Consider the following 20,908-nt stretch of genomic DNA (forward strand, 5'->3'; position numbering starts at 1 on the left):
TCTCGGCATGACCAGAGGCAGATGTCATTTTTTCCAGAGCACGTTTCATTCGATATTGTTCTGGCTGCACAAAAAGAAATCCTGCTGAAACAAATCCTCTTTTTTTATTTTAAAGAGAATTCACATCAGTGAACAGTGGACTAACAGTATGTTAGTAAGTGAGTTCAAAAGACCTGCACTTTCTGTCCATAACACTCTCAGTTGTTTGGTCTGAAACTGTGATGTGAGGAAATTCATACTTTGATTTGAAGTAGAGAAAAGGGAAGTAAAGCGTGTTCGGTATCGCCAGAGTTTTAGAACCTCAGCGGTTGAGAAAGTCTTCAGATCCTTTACTTGAACGTCCGACATGCTGGGCCTCAATTTAATACTGATGCCTCTGCATGACCTACATACAGTAAGCAAACAGGGCCGTCAGTGAGACGACTCCTTTTCCTGCTGGCTAGTTTAATCATATTCTATAAAATCCTCATGTTTGCAGCGTGGCTGTCCTGTGAAAACCGTGTTTATCTGAACAGTCTAAAAACGTCAGAAAAACAGCCTGATTTCAGCTTTGTGATGACGCTTGTTCCTGCTAATTAAAGCTAATTATACTTCTGCTTCACTACATCTCACAGGTAGATGTTGTACTTTTGTCTGGCAGCTTTAGTTACTAGTTACTGGTCAGATTACAATTTTTCATCTGCTTCATGTCCAGTTAAAACCACATCAGATGTGTAGGTGTTGAATGTTGTGTTCCTCCTTATTTCTTAAAGGAGCAGTTCACCCAAAAAATGTAAATCCAGTCATTATGTCCTCAGTCAGGTGAAGTCTCGTAGTCCACTAAACATTTCTGGAGCTTCACAGCAAAACAGCGTTGCAGCGTTCTGCTAAACAAACAAAAAAACAGAAATGGTACAGAAGCTCTGAGATTTACAGCCTTTTTTAAGATGAAATCTTCACCGTAGCTGCTTAAAATGTTATGGTGCACAAGCCCAAACGCAAGTCAAGGGTGTAAATACCGTGTTTTAAAAATGAATTTGGGATCTCAGAGCTTCAGAAGACTTGGGTTACAGCAGACAAGCTGTATGGAGCCTTTTCATGGTTTTCTGGTTGTTGTTTTCTTCCATTTTAACACAAGTCCCCAGATACTTCAGTTCTTCAGGAGAATGCTGCAACTCTCCAGAAATGTTTTGTGGACTATGAAACTTCCCCTGACTTTATATCAGCGTGGAGGGAGGAGATGATGACTGGGTTTACATTTGCGGGTGAACTCTTTCTTTCATCAGTTTATCACAATCATTCAAAATCAACACATCTGGAGATGAAGCTGTTTTCACTGGACAGGAAGCAGATGCAAAATTATGATCTTGAAAGTAACGAGTAGCTCAACCTGTCCTTAGTTAGTGCTGAACCCTTCCAGGTGTCGGCACTTGTTTTTTCCTTTTGGATAAGCGGATCTCACTGGAAGGCGTCAAGTGCAGGTGATATCTCAACAACACAGCCTGCATGTGTCTAACCTAATATTTAAAGAAAGCCATGAGCTGCATACACAAACACGGTCTCGGACGAAGAAACAGATTCCCTGTGGAGATGTTTTGTCTGAGCAAATGTGTTTTATGGAAAGCCGGAAAATATCTCTGAGTGAGGAGGAAGTCGTGGAGAGAGAGGGCTAGTCGGATTCAGTCATGTCAAGTTTTGGTATTCAGACTGAGGTGTGATAAGCTGAGCCAGTTGAAGCGTGCTGTGAAATCTAGCCTCCAGCAACGAGCATTATCACCATGCAAGTCAGGGCAGAGTTGTGGTTCCTCTATCTCACTATGAGAACGAGTGGCTGCGCGCTATTGCAGCTCGCTCAAGTTGTTACAAAGACCTTTGCTACACAACTGTTTGCCAAGGTTTCTCTTTTGCAACACCGTCTGGTTTTGTGTGTGTGTGTGTGTGTGTGTGTTGGTGCATGTGCGCAGACGTATCCGTGTGTGATCCCTCCCATATGTGTCCTGGTTAGAGAGGTGCAAGAGGAAAGAGTGAGCCGCCTCCAGGAAAGCTGTTAGGTTAATAAACTGAGTGAAGGTAGGGCAGGGCCGCACAGGTGAGCCAGCTGGCAGACACACAACCTGCATGTGTAACTACTGACCAAAGGCCTCGGCGGTGAGATGACATCAGAAATAAAAAGGGATGTGATGCCATCGCCTTTCAGGCTCTGCGCCACACTTTTAAACACTGAAGCTTCCTGCTCCTGCAGCCCGGTCCCATTAACTGGAACGTTAAACGCAGCCTCGGGGCATCCGTTTCAATTAAGAATCGTCGAAATGCATTAAAGGTCTGAGTCACACGGTTCTGCTGCACAAACACACGGCCTGCCGTTAGAGAGAGCCAAGGAATAAATCGAAGATCAAGATCGTCTAAGTTCTGCAACAAGGAGGGTGAATTGGTTTCCTTTTCCTGAGAGAGAGCTCTGCAAACCTCTGATCCAGAACTTTTTTTAAAACAGACTCGCTCCTCTGTGCAATGAGTGATTGGAAAGGGATTTGGGTTTTTCTTTTTCTTTTTTAATCCACTGGACCTTGTGGAGGAACAAAACTCATCAGTCAAACTGTCGGCTGAAGTCTGTTCTTAAAGGAGCAGGTGAACTCACAGGTGTTGATAAAAATATCGATGCGTATCGATTTTGAATATCTGGAGCGGTTTGGTTTTCTGAAGTATCAAAGTCAAAAGTACCAGCCGCGCTTTCTCACCGCCTCTTCTCTCCGGCTGCACGTTGGCTCACACACAGCATTTTTAAAGGTCTGATCTGAAGAGATAAAAACAAAAACCTGTTTCTAAAAAAGTTTGATTTTAATTTAATACAGTCGTCCTGCTGTTCTCAGCTACGGGCCAAGAAAAGAAAAGTCGTTCCTCGTTGTCATGTTATAGCCTCGTTTCCAGCTGCAACAGTGTGGGCTGGCAGTGTTTTCACCTTGTGAGTGTGTGTGAGTGTGTGTGTGTCATCAAGGCAAAATCTGGCCCTGGAGACATCTTTTGTAGTTGAAAGTACAGAAAGTACAGAAGTGGTTTTCAGTATTTTGCCAGGACCGACCAATGACTACTGAGTCCTCCATACAGCTCGTCCGCTGTGATCCAAGTCTGCAGAATCCCCGAGATCACAAACTGATTTGAAAAAGACGTTATTTACACCCCACGCTTGTATTTCAGCAACTGCAGCAAAGATTTTGGCTTAAAAAACGTGTATATGAAGTCTTTTTAAATCTTTCCTACACTTATTACAACTCGTCTTCCACATCGCTCTGAAATTAGATTAAATAAAAGATCATTTAAATTGTCTGACATCAAATATAAGATCACATTACACAGTGGTGGCACATTTTACTGTACTACAGTTTTTGAGTTACTTGCATTTAACCTCAGTTTGAACCTTTCCCGCTACTTTATACGTCGATCAAGCTCTTGCTCTTAGCTTAGCAGCTACAGTGATGATTCCAGCTTTAAAGAGGGTGTAAATAACATGTTTTTAAATCAATCTGGGATCTTGAGCCTCTTAGATTACACTCATTGAATTTTCATTTTTGGGTGAACTGTTCCTGAAACAGTTTGTATGGCATGTTGTGTGTGCTCCTCCTAATGAGACGCTCCTGTTCTGTCCCCTCAGTGATCTACAACTATGAGCCCAGTGGTGAGCAGGAGCTGTGTCTACAGGTGGGCGACACCGTGCACATACTTGAGAAATTGGAAGGTGAGTGAGCTCAACAGGCCCCGACACGTCCGTCCTCTTCCTGCTCTGCAGCAAGCCGGCACAGGAGCTTCAGTGAAATGTTGAACTGAGCGGCGCTCAATATGCGACGCATAGTAATGTAAACAAGTCCAACACTATGTCCTCCTGCCTGTCACCACTGCCCCTCCTCCTCACTCCAACATGTTCTCTATTAATTTCTCTCCTCAGGCTGGTACAGAGGCTACACGCTACGTAAGAAGTCACAAAAGGTGAGCGCGTCATTAGCACTCTATTATCCAGGAAACAATCCTCTGATGTATACATACTGATTACCTCTTTGTTTCCTGCAGGGCATTTTCCCAGCTTCATACATCCACCTAAAGGAGGCCACGGTCGAGGGGATAGGGTGAGATCACATATCAGTAAACGTACATGAAGATTAAGCGCTTTGATTTTAGCTCGCAGCCCCGCCGGTAACACAGCAGCCCTCTCGTCATTATCATAAGTGAAGATTCAGTAATGCTCTTCTTGGCTGTGCAGGGAGACCACCCAACTATTTATCATTTATAGAAATGTTGTGTCTGTCCAAGTTAAATGACATGATGTGTGAGTGATGAGCCACTTTGCCAATAACTTATTTTTCTGTTTTTGTGGCCGGTAGCCAGCAGGAAATAATTATCCCAGCAGATCTCCCCCTGGTGCAGGAGCTTGGGGCCACTCTGAGGGAATGGGCACAGATATGGCACAAGCTCTTCGTGGTACGTCTCTGATCACTGCTCTGTTTTTACACCAGTTCAATACATTTTTGTGTGCAGGACGTGTTGTCATGAGCGTGTTCATCTGACAGGCAAACAAAACAACCCAGTTCAGGAGTTTGCAGCAGATGGCCTACAGCCTCATCGAGTATCGATCTCAGATAGTGTCGGGAACGCTGCCGAAGGATGACCTTGTGGAGCTCAAAAAGAAAGTCACAGCCAAGATTGATTATGGAAACCGGTATGAATCCTGCTTCCTTATTTTACTGTAATAAATTGCCTCATATCATAAACGCCATTGTAAAGTTTTATTGGCTTGAGTCATTTCTGTAAGAGGCTGTTCAGAGATGGTATTAACATCTGTCCTCAGTGATCTGATCACAAGTGGACAGCTCCAAGTCTGTCAGTAATAAACACGCACATCACCGCAACAAAGAGACGCCATGTTTTTACACAAAGACATATTGAACTTCATGTAGAACATTTGCTGAATTAACAAGAAGGCCCAAATAATTAAGAATGTGTCAGCGCTGACGCTTCACAAAGTTTATAAAGTTTCTCCAAACTCAACAACTCACTAAATTGAGACATTTTTAAAGGGAGTCTGGTGACTTTCTCCACCAGTAGCCTATTCTGCTGTTGTTGTGGCTTCTTCTTCCTTCTTCCTCCTCCTCCTCTGTCTTCTTCTTCTTCTTCTTCTTCTTCTTCTGTGTTTCTGTGCTTCCTCAATGTTTCCACCTGTGTTCGGATCACTCAGGATGGATGTTGAAACCAGGCCTGAACAGGATCTAACATTGTCTCTTAACTGCTGTTGTTTGATGCTCAGGATTCTGGGGTTGGACCTGGTGGTGCGAGATGAAGCAGGAAACACTCTGGATCCTGATTGGACCAGTACGGTCAGTCTGTTCCGGGCTCACGAGACCGCCTCCCGCAGCGTGGACGACAGGATACAAGAAGAGAAGGCACGACTTGAGATTTAAATCTGCTTCATCCAGAGATATAATTCATAGTCCGGCTAAAGATGCCAACAAATTCTATCTCCTCGTCATTGAATTATTATCCTTTTTGTAATTTACATTCAGTCACCTCACACATGCCTGTTTCTGTTTGCTCTTTCTACCTGATTTCATTTTAATTTGTCCCCAGAGTTAATAGGTGTGTAATAAACCTGCCTGACTGATCACCAGAGGAACGCTTTGTTGATATTAATATCAGACGGACTGTGAATCACAATGCTGGATGTGTCCGTGCAATGATAACTCTTAATAAAGTCCCAAAACTGAGCTAATTTTTTCCCCACGTCACTTTTTTCCACAGTAGCTTTCCGTTTCCACTAACATCTGTGTCCGTGCTCTGACCCTGAACCTTTTCTTTTTCTGCAGACGCGACTACAGAACCTGGAAATGAGGCGTCAGACTCTGTTCAGCACCGTGCACACCTACAGCCTGCTCATGAACCTGAAGAACTTTGTCTGCAACATTGGGGAAGACGCCGAGCTGCTCATGTCTCTGTACGACCCGGACCAGTCCGAATTCATCAGGTCCGCGCCGCACTTTTTTCTCTTGATTCCACATTTAAGTATCGAGCTGAGTTATTTGTCATTTTGGGCTCATTAAATTTTTGCCAGAAAGTCGTTTCAGTCACTGTTAATGTTGGTCTTGTCGCATCGGTCCGCTGGTCCTAAAAATGTCAAACTGTTTGAGGAGTCTCGGGGCGCAGAATTACATTTCTGAACCCAGCAGGCCGAAAATGTTTAAACTATGGAGTCAGTGTCCACTGTGAGACAGATCATTGGGCTCTTTCATTATTGCTTTTCTAAATATGCAAAATCTTCTTGCCTCTGTATTTTATCTGAGAATAATGCAGTTTGTATCTTAGTTTTGTATTTCTTTATTTCCTCCTGATGCCCGACACAATGTGATCTCTAACTGTGATTCATATTTGAATTCATGCAGCGAGAACTTCCTGGTGCGCTGGGACAGTATGGGGATGCCTAAAGAAATTGAAAAACTCAACAACCTGCCAGCACTATTCACGGTAACTGAATCCCAACCCGCCGCCTGTATTCCCTCCGCTTCGGATTAAAACAATCCAACCCGCTGCCTGAAATCTGTGACAAAAGAAGACAATTTGCTCCTGGAAGCCTCCGAATTTACTGAAAGTTTTTCAATCAATGGCTCACATTCACGGCACGTCTTTAGAAAATTTGAATACATTTGCCTCCATTATAACGCTGCTGTTTATGTTAATGACAGAGGCAGCGGTTCCCCGCAAACAAGTCGTCGTGTTGAATCCATGTGGGCCACTAGGAACGAGCGGTTCATCGAGGCAAAGAGCTGAAAGTTTAAAGTCGTATTTACCTCCTCAAAGCACACAAGTGGAGGCAGCTTAGCTTCAAAACATCCAGGAAGCACAGACACATAGATGGTAGAAAGCTGATACGTTTGAGGGTTTTACTGCTGCTTTCATCATCATTTCATTCATGTAATATTTACCATCTGCTCTGCAGCTTTGGCCATATGATTGTAATGCACCGTATCGCTCAGCGTGTCACAATAAATCACCTTTGTTTGTTGTCCAGGACCTGAGCAGCAGCGACCTGATGAGGCAGCGGCTCTTCCTGGTGTGTCAGATCATCAGAGTGGGCAGCATGGAGCTCAAAGAGGGCAAGAAACACACGGGAGGGCTGAGGAGGCCGTTCGGTGTGGCTGGTGAGCTACTTTTCAGATTTGTTTAAGCCCGACAAAAAAAAATCCCCCCTCGTTTCTGCAGTTTTAGGTGCGTGAATGGTTCTGCCGGGGTGTAAAAATGAAGGATCCATGTGCTGAATGAAATGGGAACACCTGCTTCATGACCTAGAAAATGCCTCCACTCTGCCTTGGCAAAGGGAGTCGCTGGGAAATTGGTTTAGCGCCCGTCTTTTTTGTTTTTGGCCAGATGATTAGTGGGTTTGATGAGAAATGGTTCCCTCTGCTGTTCCAGCAAATGGACTGAAACCAGAGTCAGAAAGAGCGTTTAACTCAGAAGCCACGTTCTTCTTAGCCAGGAAAAACAAAATACACATTTTAGGGGGAAAAGAAAGAGATGAGTGGAATGAACAACTCAGAGCAGGGCTTAAAGTAATACTGTGATATGTTCAGGTTATAACACGCTACACGACACGTATCTGGATGCTTTGAAACCTCCTCAGAAGCGTACATCCATATTAATATTAATCGGTACTTTCAAAACATATCAGCACACTGAGATTTCTGATAAACGCCGTTGGTTGCTCGGGGTGCCGGACAGGTCAGCATCTAACAGATATTAGTCAGGTTTGTGAGTCAAACGTCGAGTTAGTCAGCAGCACGCAGGACTGAAGCAAAGAGCAGGGAAACAAACACACTCATATCATATCTTATCTCACTGAACCTCCAGTAAGTTATACCCAAAAGAAACATTAAACATAGGCGAACCACCCATAAACACCACCAGGAGGAGGCACGGGAGAGATTGGCAGAGGAAAAGAGGAGACAGGAGGAAGAAGAAGGAAGGAGAATTGAGGAAGAGGAGAGGATGAAGGAGGAAATGACTCAGGACAAGAGGAAGAGGAGAAGAGACGAGAAGAAGAGCGTAAACAGACTGAAAATGAGGATTCAGAACAGGAAGGTGGAGATAAAACAGAGTACTGATGCTACATAAAATGTGAACCTCAGTGTTTGAGAGTTAGTTTTCTCTCCTTGTTGAGATCACTTCATGTTTTTATCTCCGATGTCAGAGTATTTCAAACCTGCGGCCTTCAACGATAACAGACGACTGATCGAATGATGTTTTTGTGCTTTGCTGGCTTACAGCCGCCCGCGCAGCGTCTCCTCCGCCGGACGGACTTTTTCTTTTGTCCAAGGCCGTTCAAACGCTTACACATCCCGTCGATTAATGAGACATTTATAAACAATTCTCAAATCTTTATAAATTATTCTTTTTTTTTTGACTTAGCAGTGGTGCAATCTTATTTTCCTTCTGAGCAAATATTTCCACAGCTTGTTTGTATAATGAGAACAGATGATTACATAACACATAATAAGACAAATGATTTTAGAAGATATTAGTGAAGAGCAATTCAGATTAGTCTTAATAATCATCAGTAATGCACAGATGCCACGATGTATAGTCTCATATCACGATAACGCTATCATTTCATTAACTCGGCCCTCAATCAGAGTTATTGATTGTTGTATTATGATTATATCCACTGAGAATGGATCAAACATCCGGAGGGTCACTGAATATTAATACCTCGGCACCTGGCTGGCTGAGAAATTAACATTTAAATATATTAAATATCTTTGTCAGTAGCTTCATCAAAAACTTCTGGTACAGAAGCAGAAGCGGTGTTTTATAGAAACGCTCTGAATCGACTGTCTCTACATGTATTACTGGCCATAGCTGCAGTACTCACCTTTGTGTATTTATGATAAAGTGGGTCGGTCTTCACTGGCAGAGAGGTGTAATGATCATGTGTATCGCCGCGCAGCCACAGTTGTGCCTGTGCCGTCCAATCTAAGACTGACACGCCCAACAAAATCATAAGAAATATGAGTTAGCTGAAAACACGAAAACTCAGAATATTAATCTCACGATATATTCCTCACACTATTGAAAGGTTTGAGGTGGGGACCATCCTGACCTACCATCCCAAAGTGTTTGACAAGTTGGGAACAATTTTTCTCACAAATAGAGTTGTTCTGATTCTGACACCAGTATCTGAAATGCTGCCGATACTGCCAAAAATGTAGGTATCGGTATCGGGCGAGTACGTGAGTCTGTGTACCGAGCCGATACCACGTGATATAGAAACTGGACCCTGCTGCTTCCCAGTTAGCTTCGCTAGCTCTGCTTAACGTTACACACCAGAAATCAATTCTTCTTCACTGCTCTAAAAGCCAACACAGGCAGCTACTGTTTTTAGAGCAGAGAAGAAGAAGTTGATTTCACATTTCACCATGTCCAGTATGCAAGGCTGTGATTTCCAGTGTTGCCAGTTTCAACACCGGCAACCTTATAAAGCATTTGAAGACGCATCGCGCGAAAGAGCACAACGAAACGGCTCTCCACAAACGTTTTGAGACAGTGAGGGCTGAAAGACGTGCAGGCAGTCCGCTTTAATACTGACATTTGGACCTCAGACGTGAGCCCCAGGGAATTATTTATTCAGAGATTTCTTTATTTGTTCTTTTTCTGTTATGACCGACTGTCAAAGTAAAATAATGTTGTATGGCAATCAGTCTCTGTGAGGTTTCACCTGAGCCATACAACAATGATAGCAATCATATCTCATCCATACAGGGTTAGTGGTATATACAGCTGTTAGAAAACGTACTGGTATCGGATCGGTACTCAGCATCAGCCTAATCCCAAAGCCCAGGTATCAGAATCGGGAAGGAAAACATGGTATTGGAGCGTCTCTACTTACAAACAGGACGTTTAAATAAAAGTGTGAAACATTTGTGTCTGTCAGTCTCACAGGTGAGTGAGAATCTAACACCTGGCTCAGCAAATACACTTATAGGGAGTCCACTTTTAGAAGTATAAAACTAGAAAATCCCTGTTTTGCTGTTTTCTGTGTTCTTGCGTCTGTTAAATGAGCTTATCTTTGACAACAGTCTGCAGCCTCACTGATGTTCTCTGTGTCACTGCAGTGATGGACATTACGGATGTCGCCCACGGCAAAACAGACGACGAGGACAAACAGCATTTCATCCCTTTTCAGCAGTGAGTCTTTTGATGCTGTCACACTTCTTCTTCTTCTTCTCCTACTGTTTACAGGCTCAACCTTGTTTTTTTTTCCAGCATCACACAATTGAGCAGAAATAATGGGGAAACATTTGGAAGAGGACTTGTGCTGCTGTATTTGCTCACTGTGTTCCCTCACGTCTTTTCTCGAGGATGCACTTCGAATTTTTTCTTCCAGTGCTACATTTTCAAGGACAAATATGAAAACTTTTTTGCAATACCGAGTGTTAGTTTTTCGTCAAAGGCAGGCTTCAAGGCCACGTTTTTCACAGCACCTGCTTATTCTAGATGGAGGAACCCCTAAAAATATCTCGACTGAGTCTTGACATCTAAACCAAATTTCTCAGAGGTTTAACTGTCTTTGTCTCTTGTCACCGTGTCACAGTTCACTGAGGCAGAGACAAAAACATGTTTTTGTAGGATTTCTAAGGACTCATCAAATGTTTGAATGATTATTCTAAGTATTTAACGTGGATTTTTACGACATTTCTATCACCTGAAACAAGAAGTCGTTTGCATTTTGTATCTGGAGGGCTTTTGTACTAAACCCAGACTTGAAGCACACTTTCTGTTTGCTCATGTGTGGTGTTGCCTCCGTGGAAGTGACTAAAACTTTCCTGGATATGCAATTTTCTGCTCTCCAGTGCGTTCCTTTACAAAAGATAAATGTACCACAGAACAAGCTTTCCAGCCTTGACAAATTAATTTATATTTCATTAACAGAGTGACTTATTTCCCGCTGGATAATTACAAATTAATGACAAAAAGGTCACACTTAATGAATTTTCCAATGAACAATGAACAAAGTGTATATTTCTCAGCTTGAAATAACAACAGAAAACTGATATTTTTATTCAGCAGTGTTTCTGAAACTCTGTTGCAGCTCATAAAACATTCAGTGCAATCATCACATCAATCCATACAATGCTGTCTGACTCTTTAATTTGTCCTCCAAAAGGCCGTCAAAGCATTTTACTTGAGAGTCAGAAGTAAATATCATCAGTGGATTCATCACTGCCCCCAAAATGACACGTCGTCTTATCATTTCTGGCGATTATCTGAAAAACTGTGGCATCAAAGTCTACTGACATTTTCTTTCCATATTTATGTCTCATTCAGACGCCAAACAAACCAGTCCAGTGTTCACTGCAGCCTCGACTCCAATCAAATGCCAGTTTCATCTAATCGTCTACATTGTTCACCTTCATTCACAGAAACACTCAGTTTCAATTATCTGATCTACCTTGGTTCACTGTAATGCAGATGACATGTTTGGGCTCTCTTAACCTGCCAGTGTTAGCAGCAGATGTTTGCAAACACACTGTTTCAACCTAGTAACCGCAACATCACCAGACTCCCTTAACAAATGTAGTGATTTTAAGAGTTGTTTCATGAGGAGAAACTGAACAAACTTTGTGAAACGACTACGACAGATTCTGAATCATTGTCCCCTTCTTGTAAATTCAGCATTAAATGAAAACAGTAAGTTGTTTGTTTCTTTGTAAAAAGTGTCAGTTTGTGGCAGCATGGCTGCACCAGCCTGTCTGCTTCTGTGTCTAAAGTGCTAAAGTCTGACCTGCCAACATTTAGCAGCTGTTTGAACACACTGTTTACACTGATTTCACCATTTACACTCAATTTATGAAAGAAGAAACATTTTATCGATGCTAAACATGTCACATTTTACAAATACACTAAACAGTAACCAGTATAGGCTACTTCTTTGTTGGCCGTGGAGAAAGTCACCAGACTCCCTTTAAAAATGTCTCAATTTAGTGAGTTGTTGAGTTGGAGACACTTTATAAACGTTGTGAAACTCTGTCTCTGACAAATTCTTCATTATTTGGGCCTTCTTGTAAATTCGGCAGATGTTTTATATAAAGTTATTTCTTTTTTTGTGTGTAACATTGTGTGCGTTTGCCCCTGTGATGTGTGTGTTTATTTGCATATAGAGCAAGTAGTGAGATCTGATGGTCACTCGGGATGCTTGTTACTGCCAGGTCTGAACAGGGCCTTAGAGGTTTAGATTTTTTATGCTCATACAGTGCATTTGAATTCTGCATGAAAGGAACAAGAAATGCATTTACTGTTGTGAAATGAAAATGAAGTGTGGATTTGACAGCTGCACAGCGTTTGAGAGTCACGATTTTCATCTGACAGAAAGAAACTGAGAAAATCCAACATGAGTCTTTGATCAGATTTAGCCACTTCTGATTACACACATGAGCACTTTATAAAGCTCAGTAAAGCACTCCCACTGTGTTACTTTGCTCTCTGGTAGTCACTCGAGGTAAATGGGGATGTGGGGAGGCATAATGGTGCATCTTTTAAGAGATTCAGAGAGCCTCACGTCGCCTTTGCTGCTCTTCTGTCCATTTGTCTGTCACCTGTCAGGGGCCGGCGGCTGATATTGTCTTCTTCTCTTCCCGATGTTTCTCTCCCAGGATAGCGATGGAAACGTACATCCGTCAGAGGCAGCTCATCATGTCTCCACTCATCCCGTCTCGAGTCATAGGAGAGAACGAGCCTCTCACTGCTGTCTTCAACAAAGTCATTGCTACGCGGGAGGTCAATCACAAAGGCCAGGGTAAAATGAAGCGCTCGCAGACAGTCTGTTCCCCTGTGATTTCCAAGGGTCTCTCTAAATTGACCTTTGTTGTTTTGAGGGAAATAAATGATGTGTGAGAAGTCTCCAGGCTGTGTCCTGGCGGTGTCTGCCTCATTGAATTTCATTGCATGTTTGCTTGCAGGGCTGTTCGTGACCCTGAAGCTCCTCCCGGGAGATCTCGCCCAAGTCAGGAAGGACTACCCCCACTTTGTAGACCGCAGCACGGCTATCGTCAGGAAAATGGGCTTTCCAGAAATCATCCTCCCAGGTGGATTGAAGTCTTTGTTGCTAGGCATTGCTCTACAAACGCCTTGGTCATGTTCATTTTAATTGCTTACAAAACCGTGAGAGGCGTGCATAAAATCTGACCATGTATTGTTCTTCCTCCAGGAAACGTGAGGAATGATATTTACGTGACCTTGCTGCAGGGGGAGTTTGACCGCGGTAAAAAGAAGACCCCGAAAAATGTTGAGGTCATACTGAGTGTGCATGATGATGAGGGCAATCCCATGGAGGTAAAATAGATCAGAAAATACAACAGATGATCTGTATTCTTTCTCATGTAATCTAACGTGACTCACTGTGCCACCATGTTCTTTTAACTTTTGTAAATCTGCTGTTAATATTGTACTGTTGGATAGCAGCAACGTATATGGTCCCCAAATGATGAATCCTGCTGACTTCATCCCTTGATTTTTCCTCTGGACTCCCTTGATAGTTCCACTTCCATCATCATCACCGTTATGAAAATGTGACATGTGAAATTTACTTTCTCAGATGTGAAACGTCCAAAAACCACGAGTCTCAGAATGCTTCACATGTGAAATGTCTGAAAAACACGTGAAACATACAAAAACCACATGTACAACATCTGGAAAAAACAAAACAAATGTGAAACATCTGACAAAAACTTGTACAACATCCCAAAACCACGTGAAGCATCAGAAAAATCACATGTGAAACGTCTGATTAAACACATGTGAAACATTCAAAAACCACAAGTGTAATATCTGAAAAAATACATGTGTAACGTCCAAAAACAGCATGTGAATATCCAAAAAACACATGTGACACGTCTGAAAACAGTGTACCTCCAATTGCTTCACATGTGAAGCGTCTAAAATCCACACGTGCCTCTGAATGCTTCACATTCGAAACGTTCCATAAACCAAATGTACTTCTGAATTTTTTCAAATTTAAAATTTCCAAAACGACACGTGCCTCTGAATGTCTCGAAACGTCCAGAAACGTATGACCGAAACCAAAGATAAACACTCAAACTATAAAATTATAAAACGCTTTATAAGACTGAATAGATGGTTTTTAGTTTACGTTTAAAAATAGAATAATTTCTAGCTCATCTCAGATCTACTGTGAGGATGTTCCAAAGGCTGGATCGTGACGGCTGGAGGCAGCATCACTAAATGTTTTAGTTCTGCTTTTTGAAACGGCTAAAACAGAAGAAGTGAAGATCTAGGAGGCCGTCCAGCTTTATAAAGCAAAAGCATTTCTGAGACTGTCTGGTGCAAGGCCATGTAGTGCTTTATAAACAAATAAAGGAATTTAAAATCAATACGAAACAGCCACAAAGAGCTTATTCTTCTGAGACCGACTGCTAGCATCATCTTCGTCTGCTGAGACTGAGGTGCCTTTGTGTCCAAGTTGCAAAGGCGTCAAAGGGTAACTGTATATTGTTCCTATTATGTTAACTAACCTTCTTCCTTCACCTTCGACAGAAAGCGATATTTCCTGGAGCCGGCTACGACGGCATCACAGAGTACAAGTCTGTCATTTACTACCAGGTGAAGCAGCCGTGCTGGAATGAAACAGTCAAGGTAAGCTAATGTCAAGGACCCACGTGTGCAGCCCTGTGCTTCCAACACCATATCTCATGTTCTCTAATTAGTTTTTTCAACTGGATTTACTGTAGCTCAATGCAATGAAATAATCTTCAGGGGAAGATATGAGCACAGAATGTGCTACTCATACAAATCTCCCAGCTGATAGCATTTCCTCCATACGTATAATCCTGTATTCACTCCCCATAATTCCCCTGACTTTTCTTTGCTCCCCGCAAGGTGACAATCCCCATTGAAGACGTGTGTCGGTGTCACCTGAGGGTGATGTTTCGACACAGATCCTCCCAGGACTGTGAGTGACTGTGCCTTATTTGTATGACAAACACCTGCATGTAATCCTGCCACCGTGTTGAATACAGTTTATCCTCCTGTGTATCCTTCAGCTCGGGACAAATCGGAGAAGCCGTTCGGCATGGCCTTCGTCCGGCTAATGAGAGGAGACGGGACCACGCTAAAAGATGGCAGGCATGAACTTATCGTCTATAAGGTACTGATGCAAGACTGTGGTTTTGTGTTCTTATTTTGTATGAAACTTAATTCACTTAACTTTTAAATAAGGAGATTGTTTTTATCTAATTACACAGAAAAATATGTCTTGAGTAGCTGACAGTGGCTAGATGGATTATGCATGAGTCTCTCCCCAATCAATAAATATGAAATTAGATCTCAGTCGATCAATACGCTCCATGATTTATTCCCCGTTTTATGAATTTCCTAGGTGGATGTGAAGAAGGCGGAGGATGCAAAGGTTTATCTCACCTTGCCAGCAACTTGGGCTGAGGTGGAGGAAAAGGAGAAGCAGACAGGGAAGCAGTTCCACCATTCAGGAACGATTCCTGTGACTAAAGACAGCTTCCAGCTCGCCACGCTCACCTGCTCCACCAAGCTCACTCAGAACGGTAACACAGGGCGCCGTTTCCATTGTTCCCAGTCTTCCAGTCTGTGATAATGAAAAGATGTCCTGTCACCAGTCAGCTTTAGGAAAAGAAACAGTGCCACCATCATTTCCTCCCCCCCGATTGCTGGGAAATTAATTAAACTAATCTGTGTTGCTAATATTTTGCTGATGTGTTGATGTTGATTGATGTAGATCTAATTAGGTTTATATTGAAATTTCAGGCGTTTAACACAATTATCTTCACAGGGGCTACGCCGCTGCTACTGAATGTATACTGATGTGTACAGGCACGGGTTGAACTTAAAGGTTGGGGGATCACTACATAAAAATCCAGAGGAAATTTATTGTGTATAACATTTGCACAACATTGAATAATCAGGATACCAGCAGGTGCATCATATCCTGACTTATACTTTGAATGAGACATGGATTACTGCAAGAATTAGAAACCAAACTTATAAAAAACCAGATACAGATCCCAGCAATTTCTCCAGAGATTAAGTGATCGTTTGCCAAAAACCGAATACCGTCTGCTTTTTTGGTAAAAACGACTGGATTGGTTGGAATCTACAGGGCACAGAGAGAGCAGGTAAAATGATGCATAGTCATAAGAATGACTGTTAAATAAGTCATGTGTTTATTTAACCCATGAAAAAATTATGTTAATAGCAATCTAATATCCTATATAGGCCTACACCAGAGTTCACACTACAAGATTTCATCCCTGATCTTGCTGTTCCTGACGAGTATTAGAGTTGCCGACAAAATGCCGATCGGCGTGTGCTCCTATGAACTGTTTTTTTTTTCCCAATGCAATTCAGCGCACAAACAACCCGGACCGCTTGGACCGCAGCATTCCCGTGTCTCGGCTCACGTGTGTGATCTTGTAATGTCTGACCGTCTGTCACTGGTCAGTCATGTGGCGTGCGAACCACGACGACTGTAAGAGTCCAGATTACAAGGCAGAAAGTTGGAGTGAAGCAGCTGTCAGCAGATGAATCCAGAGCTCCATCAGAGCTGTCTAATAAAAGGTTTACTTCGGAAGCTAAAAGTTAGATTGCGTTTGCGTTCCTCCTTAGATTATTAGTTCTGTGTTATTATAAAAGATAATTGATAATATTTAGTTGAGTGAACCCTCTGAACCAACACAAACTTGTGTCTGTGCTGATACGCTGATGTCTTTCCAGTGGATTTACTGGGCCTGTTGAACTGGAGGTCGAACCCTGAAGATCTGGACCAGAGCCTGCAGAGGCTGATGGAGGTTGAGGGAGGGGAGATTGTCAAAGTGAGTGCTCTTGGCATCACAAATGCTGCACTAAATATGTAATGAGCTGCTATATTTGATAGACGTTGTATAACATCCTTTTTAATGCCACTTTTCTTCTGTCTTCTGCAGTTTCTCCAGGACACTCTGGACGCCCTGTTCAACATTATGATGGAGACCTCAGAGAAGGAGACCTATGACACCCTGGTGTTCAACGCCTTGGTGAGTATGTTTTCAGGCCATAGTGCCAATGCGAGATAGCTTTGACCATGAAGTGAACGAGTGTCAACTTTCAGAAACAGACAATATTCACCTTCTTCTGTCACTTTTCACTCGTACAACCAGAACACTATGAATGCCTCCCAGGAGAGACTTTCTGATAATGTGCACTGTGACACCCATATTTAACAATCTCTCTGTCTTGATGATGTCTGAACTCCACCTTCAAGTAAAAAATCTTTATGAAACAATGTATGTTGATTTCTGTGGGTATAAAGGAATACTTTCCCCCAATTGCATTTATAGTAACAATTTAGATGTGATGAGAAAGGCTTTGAGTCTGGAAGTTTTTGGTTTAAATATCCCAAAAGGGCTTGAATTTTACTCCACTAAAGAGATGTACGAACCCTGCAGTTAGATGAAATAATAACCAGTGATGCTGCACAGGAATGGAGGAAAACTATTACATGCAGGGGTAATTACAGGATGTAAATTCATTGACAAGTATCAAAAACAGGATTTGATTTTATGAAAATGTTCAGGACTGTAACTTTAAAGGGTCACAGGTAATAAAACACTTTGGGAACCACTGATATACAGCCTGGGTTTGTTCCTTTAACTTGTACGGGGCCTTAATGTTGTTTTCCCTTCTCGTTTCTAATCAGGTGTTTATAATCACTCTCATTGGTGACATCAAATTCCAGCACTTCAACCCAGTCCTGGAAACCTACATCAACAAGCACTTCAGTGCCACTTTGGCTTACATGTGAGTCTGCGCTCTGTGTTTCCCACCTTTGATCGCTTCACGCTGTTTATTTTTGGAGCTTCTTTTGCTCCTCGTATCCACCTACACCCAAATTACCAGCAGACCTCCATGCCTGCCTGACTCATTCACTTTCTCAGGAAGCTAACCCGGGTCCTCAACTACTACGTGGGCCACGCCGAGGAGCCCGTCCTGACCGAGAGGCTCTATGCTGCACTCAAAGCTCTCAAGTACCTGTTCAGGTTTATTGTGCAGTCACGGGTGCTCTATCTCAGGTACGCTGCCACACAAGTATCAGCGCTTCACTCTCAGATCCTAAGGATGAGTACCTGTGATGCAGTCTCGGCCTTGTTTTTCAGATTCTACGGGAACAGTGAGGACGGTGACGCTTTCTTCAACTCCATTCGAACCCTGTTCCTGTCCTTCAACACTCTGATGGACAGACCTCTGGATGAGGGGGTGAAGATAAAGGTAAACTGAAGACAAATTGATTCCGGTAGCTGTTTTTTGTTTTACTTGTTTTATTTTTGTATTACTAGTGAAATCAGCCTGTTCAGAACGGGCCTTTGTTTCTGCTTCATGCAGCTTTCTTGAGAGCCACTCATCCAAACTACTTCACACTCGACACTGACTGTGTTGTGTTGTCAAACCATAAAACTCAAATTAGAAGACGCCTCGTTAGGTATAACAGGCACCAGTGAGAAGGAGGGTTATCTCTCTCTCTACGTGGCTCTGGTTATGACGTTGTTTGGGTCGGGCTGCACCTAATAAAGACTTTTTTAATTGATTAATCTAATGAATAATGTAACAGCTAAATGATCGATTATCCCAGAGGTTATTTAAGCATTACTCGATGAATGAAACAGTAAATTCACCATAAATAAATAACAAAAACTTCTCATTAACGTTATAATATTTGATTCAATAATCTAATCAATGTAATCCAATTTCTGCTGCTGCGTTTTGATAATAATTCAGATGCCTGATCATCAGAAAAATAGGATCGCTGTGACACATTTATAGAAGGTTTTCTCTGAACTGGAGAATCAGTATTTTAACAGTTCACCCCAAAAAAATGCAAATTCAGTCCTCATCTCTTCCCCCCACGCTGATGGAAAGTCAGGTGAAGTTTAAAGCTTCACAGCAAAACAACACAAAAATCAACATAATATGGCTCCATACAGCTCGTCAGGTGGTGAAATCCAAGTCTCCAGAAGCCCCGAGATCCCGACCAGATTAGAGAAGATGTTATTTACACCCTCAATGTGAGGTCGAGCCTGTGCACCCATTTCAGACGGGCTGTCCGCTCACACAGCTTAGCAAATTTAAATGAAGGTTTCGGCTTAAAAATGGCGTAAATAACATCTTTTCAGATCAATTAGGGATCTCAGACCGCCTGAAGCTTCACCCCCGCTGCTCTACAGACTGCTGCTCGCTTGTTTATTCAGAGTTTATTAATACTGAATGTTTCATGTGTCCAAATTACATCAAATACAAAACTGCACTTTAGGGCTGCACAATTAAAGGTGCACGTTGTGGTTTTGGAAAAGAAATTCTATCTCAGAGAGGTAATATTTACAAAATCAATAAAAGAGTAATACAAATTCAAATATGTGTATTAATATAACAACAACAAGCTGCCCTCAGAGAGGAATAAGGTGTTTGAAGCTAGAATAGAAGCTACTTGGTCCGATTACAATTTCTTCCCCAAAGCTACTTAATGCACCTTTTTATCAAAATATTATTAAAATCACAATATGGTCAAGTGCAATATCCAAATAGCAAGAAGCTGCAGTTTTTCGCTGAAGGCAAAATGTGACGAACATCATTATAATGTTTGTAAAAGTAAAAGGTTTGCAGAGCTGCAGAGACGTCCTGGCCTCCAGGAAGAAACATAACAAATGTCACTTAATCAGGATTTCAATTGCTGTTTTTCAGTGAAAATGAAAATTGCGATGCAAAAAAGATCATTCACTCAAATCATGACTCGTAGCACAATCGTATTATCCGTTAAAATACACGTGCGTATTGTGCAGCTCTTCTGAACGTCCTTGGGCCCGCGGCAACACGTCTGCCAAGTGTGGAGTAGATCAGATGAATGGTTTTTGAGATATGCAAAGGACGACAAAGGAGATTCCTTCCCTTTGTAGTTGGATTGAACTGAAAATCATGTGAAAACATTTTTAAATTTCGCAAGTCGATCATTTTCCAGCTTGAAAGTAAAAGTAAAAAAGCATCCAGTCGGACTGTATGAAGATGCTGCTTTCATTTCCAGTCTTAGCATTTGCCAGTGTTGTGTGACTGCAGTGGTCCTGCTGTGAAAATTAGTTACACTGTTATGGAAGTTTTTACAGTATAAAGGTCTACAAATTAACTGCAAAGTGAGTGTGTTCTCCCTGTCGGCAGTCTCAGGAAGGTGAGGAGAAGCTCTGGTAAAAAGCTTTTTTTGTGCTGAAGAATAAAAAACATCCCCACGCTGCAGCCTGATGATTCTTTGCTTTTACAGGGAGCAATATTGAAATACCTCCCCAGCATCATTAATGACATCCAGACGGTGTTTGATCCCGTGGAGCTCAGGTAACTCTCCAGTGGGTTTGCACGGCAGGAAATGATAATTGCCTGTCTCAGAGCAAATTATCATATTTACTTCTGAGCATAAAAAAAAGGCTTTATTCTCAATTCTTGCTGCTGTAAAATCAACCTGTAACATGTTCTTCTCATTAGCCTCCGTGGCAATAATTACCAGCTGTGAGTTATGAAAAGCATTAAGATTATCACAGCTGCTCTTTTCCTTCATTCTGTTCTCAGCGTCCTCCTCGCCAAGTTCATTGAGAGCATTCCCGACTCTCAGCTCGTGCGTCAGAAGCTGGGCTGCATGTGTAAAATGGTGGAGAGTGACCTTTTCAGGCAGCCAGGTAGGAGTCCTCGAGGCTTTAAAATCACATAATGACTTTTTACACAAGATGAAGGAGGGGGAAAAAAAACTCCAGCATCAGTCCAACATACACGTCTGTCAGGTCAGCTCCATTAAAAGGAAATGTGCTATTTGATCCAGTGAGCAGTGAGTGTTTCTCTGCTCTGT

At 42.3% G+C, this 20,908-nt stretch overlaps 1 protein-coding gene across 4 annotated transcripts in view; it reads left to right on the forward strand.

Moving 5' to 3' along the window:
- Positions 1-20,908, forward strand: part of dock5 (dedicator of cytokinesis 5) — a 48,918-nt gene that overhangs the window by 8,828 nt on the left and 19,182 nt on the right. For all 4 annotated transcript variants that reach the window (XM_073465854.1, XM_073465855.1, XM_073465856.1 and 1 more), the window contains exons 2-25: positions 3,626-3,709; positions 3,917-3,957; positions 4,039-4,094; positions 4,350-4,446; positions 4,536-4,684; positions 5,270-5,405; positions 5,826-5,983; positions 6,399-6,480; positions 7,025-7,154; positions 10,122-10,194; positions 12,660-12,802; positions 12,966-13,091; positions 13,214-13,338; positions 14,560-14,658; positions 14,902-14,974; positions 15,066-15,169; positions 15,401-15,581; positions 16,768-16,865; positions 16,977-17,066; positions 17,729-17,829; positions 17,967-18,101; positions 18,186-18,297; positions 20,333-20,403; positions 20,635-20,741. In XM_073465854.1, the coding sequence (XP_073321955.1) occupies positions 3,626-3,709; positions 3,917-3,957; positions 4,039-4,094; positions 4,350-4,446; positions 4,536-4,684; positions 5,270-5,405; positions 5,826-5,983; positions 6,399-6,480; positions 7,025-7,154; positions 10,122-10,194; positions 12,660-12,802; positions 12,966-13,091; positions 13,214-13,338; positions 14,560-14,658; positions 14,902-14,974; positions 15,066-15,169; positions 15,401-15,581; positions 16,768-16,865; positions 16,977-17,066; positions 17,729-17,829; positions 17,967-18,101; positions 18,186-18,297; positions 20,333-20,403; positions 20,635-20,741 (2,571 nt within the window). The remainder of the gene's footprint in view (positions 1-3,625; positions 3,710-3,916; positions 3,958-4,038; positions 4,095-4,349; positions 4,447-4,535; positions 4,685-5,269; positions 5,406-5,825; positions 5,984-6,398; positions 6,481-7,024; positions 7,155-10,121; positions 10,195-12,659; positions 12,803-12,965; positions 13,092-13,213; positions 13,339-14,559; positions 14,659-14,901; positions 14,975-15,065; positions 15,170-15,400; positions 15,582-16,767; positions 16,866-16,976; positions 17,067-17,728; positions 17,830-17,966; positions 18,102-18,185; positions 18,298-20,332; positions 20,404-20,634; positions 20,742-20,908) is intronic.

Source organism: Pagrus major, chromosome 5 (assembly GCF_040436345.1).
Source record: "Pagrus major chromosome 5, Pma_NU_1.0".
NCBI lineage: Eukaryota > Metazoa > Chordata > Actinopteri > Spariformes > Sparidae > Pagrus > Pagrus major.